The sequence below is a fragment of the Ceratotherium simum genome, chromosome 19 (assembly GCF_057802395.1).
Source record: "Ceratotherium simum simum isolate JZ-2026a chromosome 19, ASM5780239v1, whole genome shotgun sequence".
In the NCBI taxonomy this organism is placed as follows: Eukaryota; Metazoa; Chordata; class Mammalia; order Perissodactyla; family Rhinocerotidae; genus Ceratotherium; species Ceratotherium simum.
The window spans coordinates 30,788,492-30,801,813 of NC_141918.1; the positions used below are offsets into that span (position 1 = coordinate 30,788,492).

At 35.7% G+C, this 13,322-nt stretch overlaps 1 protein-coding gene across 2 annotated transcripts in view; it reads right to left on the minus strand.

The window, feature by feature from the left end:
- Window positions 1–376: 376 nt before the first annotated feature.
- Window positions 377–13,322, minus strand: part of SNX3 (sorting nexin 3) — a 39,399-nt gene continuing 26,453 nt past the window's right edge. For both annotated transcript variants that reach the window (XM_087443964.1, XM_004422185.3), the window contains exons 2-4: window positions 8,730–8,825; window positions 2,505–2,629; window positions 377–1,138 (exon numbers count right to left, since the gene is read on the minus strand). In XM_087443964.1, coding sequence (XP_087300090.1) covers window positions 1,033–1,138; window positions 2,505–2,629; window positions 8,730–8,825 — 327 coding nt within the window. In that variant the 3' untranslated portion in view covers window positions 377–1,032. The remainder of the gene's footprint in view (window positions 1,139–2,504; window positions 2,630–8,729; window positions 8,826–13,322) is intronic.

Genomic DNA, 13,322 nt, shown 5'->3' on the forward strand with positions numbered 1-13,322 from the left:
TCGTTTAAACAAGTCACTCAGATGAACTAGGAAAAAAATTCTTCTGAAAAATAGGGGGCATGGTATTGACTTATCTTAAAAGGCCTTTTAAAAAGAATGACTTGAGATTATAAAGCATTTTTCAAATAGACAAAGTGCTTCATAAAGACTCAATAAGCCTTAACGAATGCTTTTTCTAGTATATCATTTTTTTTTGTTGTTTAAAAGAAAATACCCCATTCAAGGGGTGGTAGCATATTTGATATCACCACTGTTTAAAGAGGAATGGAGTTACAGGAATGAAAAGTATATAATTAGTAAATAATCCTTCTCAATAAGTGAGTTAAGTAGGAAAGCCATAAAGGGAAAAAAGAAAAGCTGGAGGCAACACAATCAGTGCATATCAGAAATGCATTTTTATTTTTATTTGAAAACAACGTAAATTTTTAGACAAATGATTTTAGTATATAAATTTGACTTTGTTTTTACACAGAATATAAAGATTTCCCTCACTGATCTTCCATGTGAAGGCAATTACAGGCCTGAAGGGAGATACCTTCTGCACACAAGTGTGCATCTTACATGTAGGGTACTGGAACCAACGGTGTAGTGCTCCTACACATAAATTAGGTTACATGACATCACATATTAAAAAGGGGATAAGAGAAATATTCTAGTTAATCATATTCAAGAAGCAAACATGACACAAAAACTGAGCAGGTAAGACCAAGCCAGTAACTTTAGTTAGGACACTGCAGATTATACTGGAGTAACAGGTCTGTGAGGCTATAGTGTGCACCACATTGAAACGGCAAGGAGAGCTATTTATATAGAAAGGCTGGAATGAGGGATTTTCACTAAAGCAAATTAACTTCTTGTCAACTGCCAAAACAAATGAAACAAAACAAAACAGAGCGTATGAGTGTTAGTATACTGAAGGCGTGTCATACCAGTTTCTGTGCAGCATGCTACAAGTTAGTTAGAACTTCTTCACTGGTGCATATGAATCATTAATAGTCACGGAAAGTTTCTTTTGCCCCTTCTCACCAAATTTCAGGCATGTCTTATTTTAGATGGAGTATAGCTTTTATCTATTATTTCATCCTGTAAAAACATGTGAAGACAACGTTCATTCTGTGCCAGAGGATGACCAGCGACCCTAGAAATAAAAAATAGAAATATAGTCCAATATTTTATAAAAGTGGGGGAGGAGGGTCAAACACACATATTTTAAGAGTAGGAAGCGTGTACAATTTAGTAATAACAAGTGTTATTCTGGACTGCCCATAAAGCTATGCTCTATCAACTAATGGTATATTTTCTCTCCTTTGGTTCACAAGGGTAATTCAGAAAACATTTAATCACTAGTTTTGCACTGCTTCTGGCCTATGTACCCAATTAGCTTCTTTACATATTAGTTCGTGTATTCATAAGAAACCTAAATAAATTTTAATGTTAAAAATGAAACACGTCATTGATTCTAAGAATCCATTTTAAAGAAGAAAAACATAGGAATAGAGTTAGAAATATACTGAAGTTCAATAAAAGCCCAAAAAACTAAGAAATAGGCACAAATGTCCAGTTTTCTTTTTGTTTTCTTTGCTTGCTTTTAAAGGTTTCCATTACAGACTAAACACAAGATCAGACTGGGCAACCAGACTTCTCAGAATTAAAAAACATCTAAGCTAGCACTGCCTTCTCCAAAAGGAAAGTATGTTCATAAAAAGACAACGAAGCTTGTGTGCTAAAGTAGATAAGTAAAAGTTAAAGGCTTTGTACAAATTTCCCTTCTGTTTACCTGGACTTACCAAAGCACAGATCTTCAAATTACTAGATAAAAATTAAAGTGTTGCTAATAAGTAAGCTCACACAACCTATTCTTTAGGATTTGACTTTATTTGGTCAAACTTAAGGCCAAGGAACGACAGCGAGCCCCTTCCTGGCATGATTTTATTACTCTGGCTTTTAAAAAATGGCTATATTTCAAATGGTAATAAAATTAAAAGCTAGAAATTTTGGTTTGAGTTTATTAAGAGCTTCTAAAGTAAAAGATAATCCCAAGTCTTCTAATATTTTCAAAAGAATATTTTGCCATGAAAATTTTAAACATGCACCTTTACACAAGACATGCTGATAATACCTCCATCTGCAAACAAAATGACTGCAAGTGTATTGTAAGTTTTATTGTTCATGCTAGAACATAGCTTAAATCAGAAGGAATCAAAAACTGTATTTTTTTAAATGCTGTAATTTTAAATGTAATTTGCATAAATTAACCAAGAAAAACAAATACCAAATGTAGGTCAATACAAAATACTCCTTTCAATCACTCAAGTGTGTTAATATTTATCACATGATATTCAACTTGTTAGATACTTTTACTTTGTTTAAATGATACAAAAAGTTAGCTAGGAAATGGCCAAAACTATACTACAGTTTAGCTTAATATCTAAATTACTAGTAGTCACTAAAGTCATCTCAGAATACTATTCCCTCTTACACCTCAAGGAACAGGAAGCACTTACTTGTTTATAAACTGCTCCAGCCCTTGCTTCCTTTCTTCAATAAAATTGTCATCAAATATTCCATCATCTCCTCTAAAAGGAAGTTGGCGCAAAAATGCTTTCCCAGGGAGAGGGGGAACTACAACCTAAAACAACATAAAGAAAGTTAGTTCTCGAACATGCAGACTGGGTTGTGAACATTTACAAAGCACAACATGAAGACAAAGTGTATCTTCACTTATGAGAGCCATCACATTATTAAACTAGGTCAAATATAAAATGGAACCAGTAAAAAACACGCTGAAAAAAGATTGAATGTATGCTTTTGGAGGCATGATAACCAAGTGCAGAACAAGCCCAACAGACCAAAGTTCCTCAATGGCGGGGCCCATGGCTTACTTATCATTTTTCCTGGACTTACCAAAGCACAAGTATACAAAAAGAACACTCAAACAATACCGAAATAAAGGCTACCATGACCCCCAGACTATTCTGATGCCACTTGGGGAAGACAATGCTTTATTACAACAGACACTGCCGAGATTAAAATCAACTCTTAATTAAATGAAGAAATACAATATTAACAATGTTCTTTCTGGCATGGGCAGATAAGAATTCTGTGGTCAGTTTTTCCCATTTCATACCCATTTGCGTATAGTCTTTCCTACTTGTGTTTGAGGTGATGCCAAAATAATCAACAACTCTATTTGTTGCCACTCTTCCATTTCCTGGGCTAAGAAACGGGTCAACTGTCTCCCAAATCTGCTATCCTATCTTTCCCCAAAGACCCATCATTTCTTTCTTCCCACACTACAGGAACATCCCAAATTTTCCCCTTCAAAGCCTAACTATCCTCTAGGGTCAACTTATACTGATCTCTCTCTGGAAGTTATCCGGAGCTCAAATATCTGTTTGAATTAAATAGCACCTAGCTATTTACTTCACAAGTTAGTTTGGTTTCTCTATTCCAGGATTTCTCAACATGGCACTATTAACATTTTTAGTCAGATAATTCTTTTCATGGGGCGAGGAGGCTTTCTTGTGCACTGTAGAATATTTAACAGCATTCCAGGCCTCTACTCACCAGACGCCGCCAGTAACACCCCAAGTTGTGACAATAAAAACTGTCTCCAGACATTGTCAAACGTCTCATGGGGGACAAAACTGCCCCCAGTGGAGAATCACCAATCTATACTATTAATGCCTTCAAATCAAGAACCTTGCCTCAGGTTTCTTACGGTTATTTTAAGAAAAGCTGGGCATAAAACAGAAGCTCAAATATCTGTTAAATGACTAACCACTTAGCTGAATCCTTATCTTACACTACACCAGAGAAAAGGTGTAAGCAAACATTCAAACAAGGAGAAATATAAATAGTAAACACCAGTAATAAAAATTATACATATTCTAAAAGAAGTAAAACTTTAAACCCTCAATACAGAGTTTCCATCCTAAAATGGCCCAGTGGCGTAGCAGTTAAGTTGGTGCACTACTCTTCGGTGGCCCGGGGTTTGCCGGTTCGGATCCTGGGCACGGACCTACTCACCGCTCATCAAGCCACGCTGAGGCGGCGTCCCACACAGAGGAACTAGAAGGACCTACAACTAGGATATACAACTATGTACTGGGGCTTTGAGGAGGAAAAAAAACAGGAAGATTGGCAACAGATGTTAGCTGAGGGCCAATCTCCCCCCCCCCCAAAAAAGAGAGCTAGCTATATCTTAAAAAAAAAAATTCAACAGGGTCAAAAAGAGAAAGATCAACACAACTTCATACAGATTAGCAAAAAACAAAGTAAGGGCAAAAAAAAAGAAGCACGAAACCAAATGCCCAACTTTATAATTCCTTCCTAGATCTACTTTCCCCAGATGACCAATGATTAAGACATCTAAAAACTTATCTCCAGAAGTTTGCTTTATCATTCTTCAATCTCTCCCCTGTATTAGCATTTGTCAACTTGAGAGTTAAAACCTGCAGGGACCTTACAACTGAGAACAAGGATCATGACCACTAACTGAGCTTCAGTAGAATGGCTATCTGATGGGCAGGGAAAAACATCTATAACTATAAAGCTATTACAAAAAAAAAGAATCTAGAGGCCGGCCCGGGGTTTGCAGGTTCGGATCCTGGGTGTGGACTGATGCACCACTTGTCAAGCCGTGCTGTGGTGGCATCCCATATAACGTAGAGGAAGATGGGCATGAATGTTAGCCCAGGGCCGATCTTCCTCAGCAAAAAGAGGAGGATTGGCATCGGATGTTAGCTCAGGGCTAATCTTCCTCACACACACACAAAAAAAAGAATCTAGAACCAGTGCATTAAATAAATGACCACCATTAATTCAGGGTAGAATTTAGCATGAAATTAACTATGATTATCATCTGTAGAGATACAGTCTTCCTAACATAATATTCAAAATAGTCATTGAAATGGATGGTGAGGTTGTAGGTAACAGGATTAACAATCTACAAAAATCATGAGTGGCTTGTCTAGCTAAGATTCCAAAGATCCTCTTCAACATCAAATTACTTTTGCTTAAGTAGTATGAGAAGATCTAGTTAGACTTCTTACACCAATTTAAAAGTCATAAATACGTGTGTGCATGTGGGGCAAGAAGCAGACAGGAGGCTATTTGGCCAGCATAATATACTGAACTCATACTAAAATAAAAGCTAAAAGATTTAACCATAATGACCGGTAAACACAATAAATGTTACCTACTTTCTAGCCTACTATAATAGATCTTAGTTACTAATATATAAACAAAATAACTTTAATTATTCTTAGCAATACTGTAATATAAGTACAACTTTCACATAGGTTATTTAACTGGTCTAATGTTAAAAATGAAGTATTGTGCTTCAAAGGACACCAACCAAATGAAAAACAATCCATGGAACAGGAGAAAATTTTTGCAAATCATATATCTAATGAAGGACTTGTAGGAGTTTTTTTTATATATTCTAGTTACAACTCAATAATAAAAAGACAAAAAACTCAATTAAATGGGCAAAGGATCTGAAAAAATATTTCTCCCCACAAGATATATAAATGGCCGATAAATACATGAAAAGATGATCAACATCATTAACAATCAGGGAAATGAAAATCAAAACCACAACAAGATAACCACTTCACACACACTAGGATGGCTACAATAAAGATGAGAGATAGTATTAATAAGTGTTGGTGAGGATGTGGAGAAAAGTGGAACCCTCACATTGTTAGTGGGAATATAAAAACGGTACACTTGCTTGGGAAAACAGTCTGGGAGTCCCTCAAAAGGTTAAACAGAGTTATTATATGACCCAGTTAATCCACTCCTAGGTACACACCCAAAAGAAATGAAGACATATGTCCAGACAAAAACCTGTACACAAATGTTCACGGCATTATTCACAGTAGTCAAAAAGTTGAAAGAACCCACATGCCCACCAACTGATGAATGGATAAATAAAATGTGGTATATCCATACCACAGAATACTATTTGGCAATAAAAAGAAATGAAGTAGTGATTAATGTTACAGCAGGATGAACCTTCAGAACATGCTCAGCAAAAGAAGCCAGACACAAAAGACTATATATTCTATGCTTCTATTATGTCCAAAATACGCAAATCCACAGAGAAAGTAGACTAGTAGTTGTCTAGTGCTGGTTGAGGACCAGTTGGGGGAGAAATCAGTAGTGACTACTAATGGGTATGGGGTTTCTTTTATGGAGTGATTTAAAAGTTCTAAAATTGACTGTAGTAATGGTTGCACAACTTTGTGAATATACTAAGAACCAATGAATGGTACACTTTAAATGGGTGAATTGTATGGCATGTGAATTATATGTCAATAAAGCTGTTATTAAAAAAAAAGTGATGCATACATTCATCAAATGTTTATTAAACACTCCAGTGTACCATGTGCTATGTTAAGCAAAGCCCAAATCTTATCAAGACACTTCTTCCCCTAAGTCAGACAAAGAAAGACAAATATTGTATGATCTCATTTATATGTGGGATCTAAACAAGTTAAACTCATAGAAACAGAGAGTAGTAGAGCAGTGGTTACCACGGCTTGGTGGGGTGGGGGAAATGGGAGATGTTGGTCAAAGGGTACAAATTTCCAGTTGTAAGATGAGTAAGTTCTGGGGAACTACAGGATGGTGATTATAGTTAATACTATATTGTATACTTAAAAGTTGATAAGAAAGCTTAAATGTTCTCACCACCAAAAAAAAAGGGAACAATGTGAGATGACAGATGTATTAACTAACCTCGTGGTAATCATTTTATAATATATATATATCAAATCATCATGTTGCATATCTTAAACTTACACAATGTTATTTGTCATTTATATCTCAATTAAGCTGGGGAGAAAAAGACATTTTTTCCCTATGGTCATAACAAATTTCTTCTCTGTTCCCCAAAACTTTCCTAATTTGTTTTGTATATTTAGATCTTCAAACCATCTGTAATTTATATACAGTGAGTTATAAATCTTGATTCCCAAATAGACAGCCAAATGTTTCAACCCCATTTACTGAATACAAATTCCTTTCCCCACTGACTGACAATGTTATTCTTGTTAAGAACTAAATTTCCAGTAAACACATGGGTCAGCTTCTAAATTCTATTACATTACGCTAATCTGTTTGCCCACCCCTGAAGCAATACCACCTTGTTTTAATTGCTATAGCCTTAAGATACACTCTGATGTCTGCAAGTGCTCAATATATGTTGAAAAGAATTTTTGGCTATTCTTAAGCTTTCTCTGATTCTAAAGCTCATATATAAATCTGCAAGTTTATAAGGAACTCCAGTAAGATTTCTACTAGAATTTTATGAGTTTATAAATAAGTTAAAAGACATGGCCTTACTTCCACCAGGCCTATCGCTAAAATGTCACCTCTGAGTGAGCCCTTTCCTTGACCATCCTATATAAGAGTAGCCCTCCTAGCACTTCCTACTTCCCTTAATTTTGTTTTTTTCAGAGCATACCACCATCTGACATACTACATATCTTACTATTTTTCTGTTTCCCCCCGCCGCCCCACACCGCAACTTACCCCATAGAATGTAAGCACTATAAGTGGGGACCTTAATTTGTTCACAGCTCTATCTGTAACTCATAGAAGACAGAGAATGAGCTCTCAAGTGTTTATAGAATAAATGAATCTTCAAAAGTGATTATTCCAAATCAGGAATGTAATATTTCTATTTATTAAAGTCTTTTTTATCTTTCAGTGAACTTTTAAAGTTTTCTTTACATGGGTTTTATATTTCTAGTTTTATTCATAAGTATTTTACAGTTTGATATTCTTTGGAATAAAATTGTTTTTCCTTTACATTTTTGATGGAATGCTATGATTTGTGTATGCTGCTCTTGTATCCAGCCACATTTATCTGGTTAAGAAAGTTTCCCTTCCATTTCTAGCTTATTATGCTTCAGAAATGAGCACAAGCTAGCCTTATGCTACTTCAGGGCTCCTACCATACCCACTTCTTTGCTACTACACTCTAGTAACAAAATAACTTTTGATCATTCTGAGCATACCACACGCCCTTCCATGACTCCATGCCTTCGATGTCATTCTGACACAGGGCTGAAATAGGGAACACCAGAATGAGACTTTGCTCTAATTTATTTTGTAGCCAAAGCCACCAAATTTTCTTCTAAGAGAAGACAATTCTTACACCAACGTATATAACAGGTAGCAACTGCAGGTTGCAACCAATTAGTAGATCGTGGTCATCATTTAAAAAGCTAATCTGAAGAATATCAGCACATATCACACAGAGTAAGGTAAGTACTGGTTTATGAAACTTTTGTTATATGTACACGTGTGATGATGAAAAAATGTATTTATGATGAGTCAGTAAAAAAACTGGAAACACACTGATATAGGAGATGTACTGAGGAAGAGAAACTTGGCAAGGTGTATGGAGCAGGGAAGGTGGAATATGAAGATGAGGGAAAGGAAGGAAGTAATAGCAAGAAAGTTCTAAGTGTTATCCAGTGTGAGTGAGCAAAGGCCTCAATTGAGCCATTAAAGTAGACAAAAGAAGGAAAAGAGTTCTAGGAAAAATTATAGACTTCCCTCATCACCTATGAAATAAGATGAAATTGAACTATTTGAAAAAAACAAATTATTTTTGCTTTTACCCACTTTATTCAAGATAAGTTTCTTAAGAGGTCTTAAATATTAAAATTTGGAATGTTTTGCTTTAAAGTTGCATTACAAATAATTCTTACCTTGCTCTCTCTTTCTAATTCACTTCGCAGCCATTCAAAGTCACTGTATCTTCTTCTAACGGTAGATTCTTTCAGCTTGAAAATAGGCAGATTTGTCTGAAACAACAACAAAAAAATCCACTTACAGGAATTTCAAAAGTGGGGAAGGGGCATCTGTTTGTCAAATTGATAACATGGCAAGCCCAGCTACCTTAAGATAAGAAAATCATAAAGTTATTAACATTTTACCTCTAACAAAATAAAACTTGGCTAAGTGTTAAAAAGTAGGATATTTACACTAGAGAACAACTTTTAAAATGTACGTTGGCACATAGGCTTTTGGATGTCATTCTGTATGAGGTTAGTTACATAAATATAGGTCATTTTTTTCCATTTCAGTGAGCCATAAAAATGTCCTATAGAAAAAGGTGAGATAAAGCTAGCTGATTACTATCCCATTTAGATAGTACCTTAGTATACAATGCTCACAGGGGAAAGAGACTTCAACTACTTTGAAATGAAATATAAAATATTTTATTATGACTACATCAGATGTTTCATAATTAAAGAAATGAATAAAGGATTATTCTTAATTATCTTTTTAAAAAATGCCAGAAAAGAGCAGGGAAGGAGTGCAATGTCTGCACTTTTACCACTAGTAGGAAACTAGGAGTCATACACATTAGATCGAGTTCATAGGTCCAGTGCTTTATAGGCTAAGGGCAGTTTAAGAACTGAAAAAAAAAATGCCCAGTACTTTGAGGTTATGTTGGAATTGAAGACTGTTCATTACCAGACTGCAAAGACCACTTCTGTCAACTTCTAAACTTAAAGTAACAGCAAAGATTTCTATTATCTTTTACTGAACCCTATAAAATGAGAAATTATACTACCAAATCCAATTTAAAATGGTTCATGATTAAGAACTATTAGCAGAAGCTGTATACCACCAAGATTTTATCATCAAGAATAGACTTTAAAATGCACATAATATCACAAAGTTTGTAGGGGACAGAAATGATCTAACACAATTAATACCACATCATACTGAAAATGCCATTTAATACTATATACTGTCAGATTATATTTTGTCCTTAATTCAGTCTTGGTGCTTGTAGAACTGCAGACCATTTTCAGCTGAAAAGAAAAGTGCCACCAGAAGGAAAAACTGGCTTCCTACTTTGTATACAGGGACATCATCATCATGTAAAATTCACTCCTAGGAAAATTCCAATCATTTAAACTTAATACCACTGGTAAGTAATTGTCATTCAGCAAAAGAAAAGCTTTTTACTCAGGACCTTAAACGCATTTTGTAGTGGTCTCAATTTTTTCCAAACTGTATTAACTTCTCTATGTTATACCTTATAGCTTGGAAGCTTCTACAAATGCTATTGGGCATAACACTGTATAGATTTCAAGCATGAAACCAAATCTCACAAGAGGTTTAAAAGCACTTGAATTTTCGTTCCCAGGTAACCACAACATTTGTTCATTGTATTAATGACTAAGAGCAAAATTGCACCTAACAAGACTCTTATTATACTAAAAGTCAAGCTTACATTTAGAGATGCTGGCTTCTGTACAGAGGGATATTCTCATTCCCCACAGGGAATAAAATCAGGTCCCCTGGAGAGCAGGATGATAATTCCCAGAAACAAAGCACTGGATTATTTCTCTCTAATTTCATCCATTGGCTTTTTAACCAAGTTCACTCTTCCGCATTAAAATATTAAGTCTTTGTAAGTGTCTAAAGACAGAAAGGCCTTTACAGAATTGAGTGTTTTCTGCAGGTGAGATTTTACATTTTGAATTCCCTCCTCTCAAATTACTTTACAAAAGGGATTAGCTGCTCTCTTTATTCAATATGTTAAGATCAAGCTTGTGAAAAGAGTTCCCTAAGAATTTTCATACTTCTGGGCACGGAAGTCTATAAAGTTAATCTCTGAAACAACATATCAAGCTTACAGGTACAATGTTGAGGGAAGAGTGCCAATTCAGCTCAACTTACCTTCCATTTTCCTTTTTGAACTTTTGACACAATCATGATGATATCTGATTCACTTTAATAGAAGGGGAGCGGCAGAGAGAAAAAGTCCATTCCTCTCTATGATTAGCTAATAGTTTGATAGATTAGTAAAAAAGGCATGGTTAATTTAAGAAAATTCTTTTATTTAGCTTTCTCAGCTGGCTGTGATTTCTCTCTCTTTTTTTTTTTTTGTGAGGAAGATCAGCCCTGAGCTAACACCCATGCTAATCCTCCTCTTTTTGCTGAGGAAGACTGGCTCTCAGCTAACATCTATTGCCAATCCTCCTCCTTTTTTTTCCCCCCCCAAAGCCCCAGTAGATAGTTGTATGTCATAGTTGCACATCCTTCTAGTTGCTGTATGCGGGACGCGGCCTCAGCATGGCCGGAGAAGCGGTGCATCGGTGCGCGCCCGGGATCCGAACCTGGGCTGCCAATAGCCGAGCGTGCGCACTTAACCGCTAAGCCACGGGGCCGGCCCCTGGTATAACCTTTAAAGGAGGGCATTTTGATGACATCTATCACTCTTTTAAATGCATATATCTTCCGAACCAACAATTCCACTAGGAATTAATCCTATAAATATTTCCACATATACAAAAAGATATTGCGGCATAGAAGTTTACTTGAGCCTTGTTTATGTAATAGCAAGAACAATAACAATAGAAAACTAAAAACCTAATAAAACTGTTACAAACATAAATTGAAATATTATACAGCTTTTACAAAATATAACTTGGCCATAGACTGATCAGGAAGCCTACCTGAGATGTGTTAAATATAAGTTTCAGAACAGTATATGTCGTATGAACCACTTGTATAACACAAGAAGCATAAAGAAATTGACAATTGATTTGGCCGGTATTCCTTTAACACATGGAGTCAGCCATACCATAGGAAAACAGTTGAAAATGATGGAAATAGGGTGAACTGCATGCAGAGAAGTAACAAGTATATCTAAGAAGTAATTCATGTACATTCTAAAGCATAGGAGATGATAGGAAATAAAACTAAAAAGGTTAAATTGTGCCCTGAATGTCTGGCTAAGGTATCTACCTGTGAGTACCAGGAGTTAATAAACATCTCAGCAGGAAAATATCTTTGAAACAGAAAACAGAATAGAGAAGTTAACACAGAAGTAGAAGCCACAGATTTTGAAAGATTAGCTACAGGTATGTGTATGGGGTAGCACTAACAACAGTTAGTTTCATTCTCATCACAAGAAAAAAATTTTTTTTCTAACTACGTATGGTGATGGATGTTAACTAGACTTATTGTGGTGATCATTTTGCAATGTATACAAATATCGAATCATTATGCTGTACAGCTGAAACCCCAAAAAACAAGAACGAAAACAGCTGGGGGCCAGCCCAGTGGCATAGTGGTTAAGGTCGCATGCTCTGCTTCGGTGGCCCGGGGTTCGCAGCTTCGATCCCAAGCGCAGACCTACACATCAAGCCATGCTGTGGCAGGCGTCCCACATACAAGTGGAGGAAGATGGACATGGACGTTAGCCCAGGGCCAAACATCCTCAGCAAAAAGAGGAAGACTGGCAACAGATGTTAGCTCAGGGCTGATCTTCCTCACCAAAAACAAACAAACAGTTGGCTCTAGCTACTTCTAAGGTTTATCTGCTTGAAGAATATGGACAAAAGTCATACTACTGAGGCAAACTATAGGAAAAATTCCTTAAAGGTTATACTTTGGATCTCATTTTAAAAGCTTTAGAATTATCCAGAGGAAATAAAGTGCTGAATTCTGAAATTAAATGTAAATCAGACTTAAACATGGTTAACTTACTTTAAGATGACTAAAACTTTTGAAACTTAAAAGGCAAGATTTAGTATTCTCTCATCCTGACATTTATATTTTCCCCCTAACTTTAGGAAAAGTCGCTCTAGTTGCTCAGGCTTGAGCACAGACTAGAAGCCACTATTTTCCTCCTAGCTCCCGTTCATTTTACCTAACAGGTCAAAGTGTCAAATTCAGCCATTTGTATGAAATAACAATATTTGTAGGAAATATTTTATTTGTAGGAACACTGACCAGAGACAGGCAAGACCAGAGATAAGCAAAACTAAGTCCATCAGCAGGCAAGAACCATAAACTAAGCCATAGCCTTCATCTACTTGTATATAGGTATGTACTATTAGTAAATGCTAAAGGCGAAAAAAAAAAATGCTTAAGGCAAGTTCAAGTAACCTTGGTCTATTTTAGACTTCTCAATTTCGTTCATGGAGTTATGAAAGTTCTGCAAATCATGTTTCATTATACATCTGAAGCAAAGACAGAGACTCCTATAAACATTTACATCAACTACTCTCACAGGATCTATATAAGAAACCCAATATTAACAATAATTTAAAGCTATGTCAGGGCTATGACCCAAAGTAACATTTAAAAAGCAGAGAATTATAATTATCTGCCCCTCAAAAAGTTATGTTAGTTGCCTGGAATCCATAGTCTGTAAAAACTATTTTATTCCACATTTAAAACATACCTTTGTTAATCATTATAAGCCAAATACTAGCTAATTTGTTACCACTACTTAATAACATTTCTTTGGAAAACTATAAAACAGATTATCT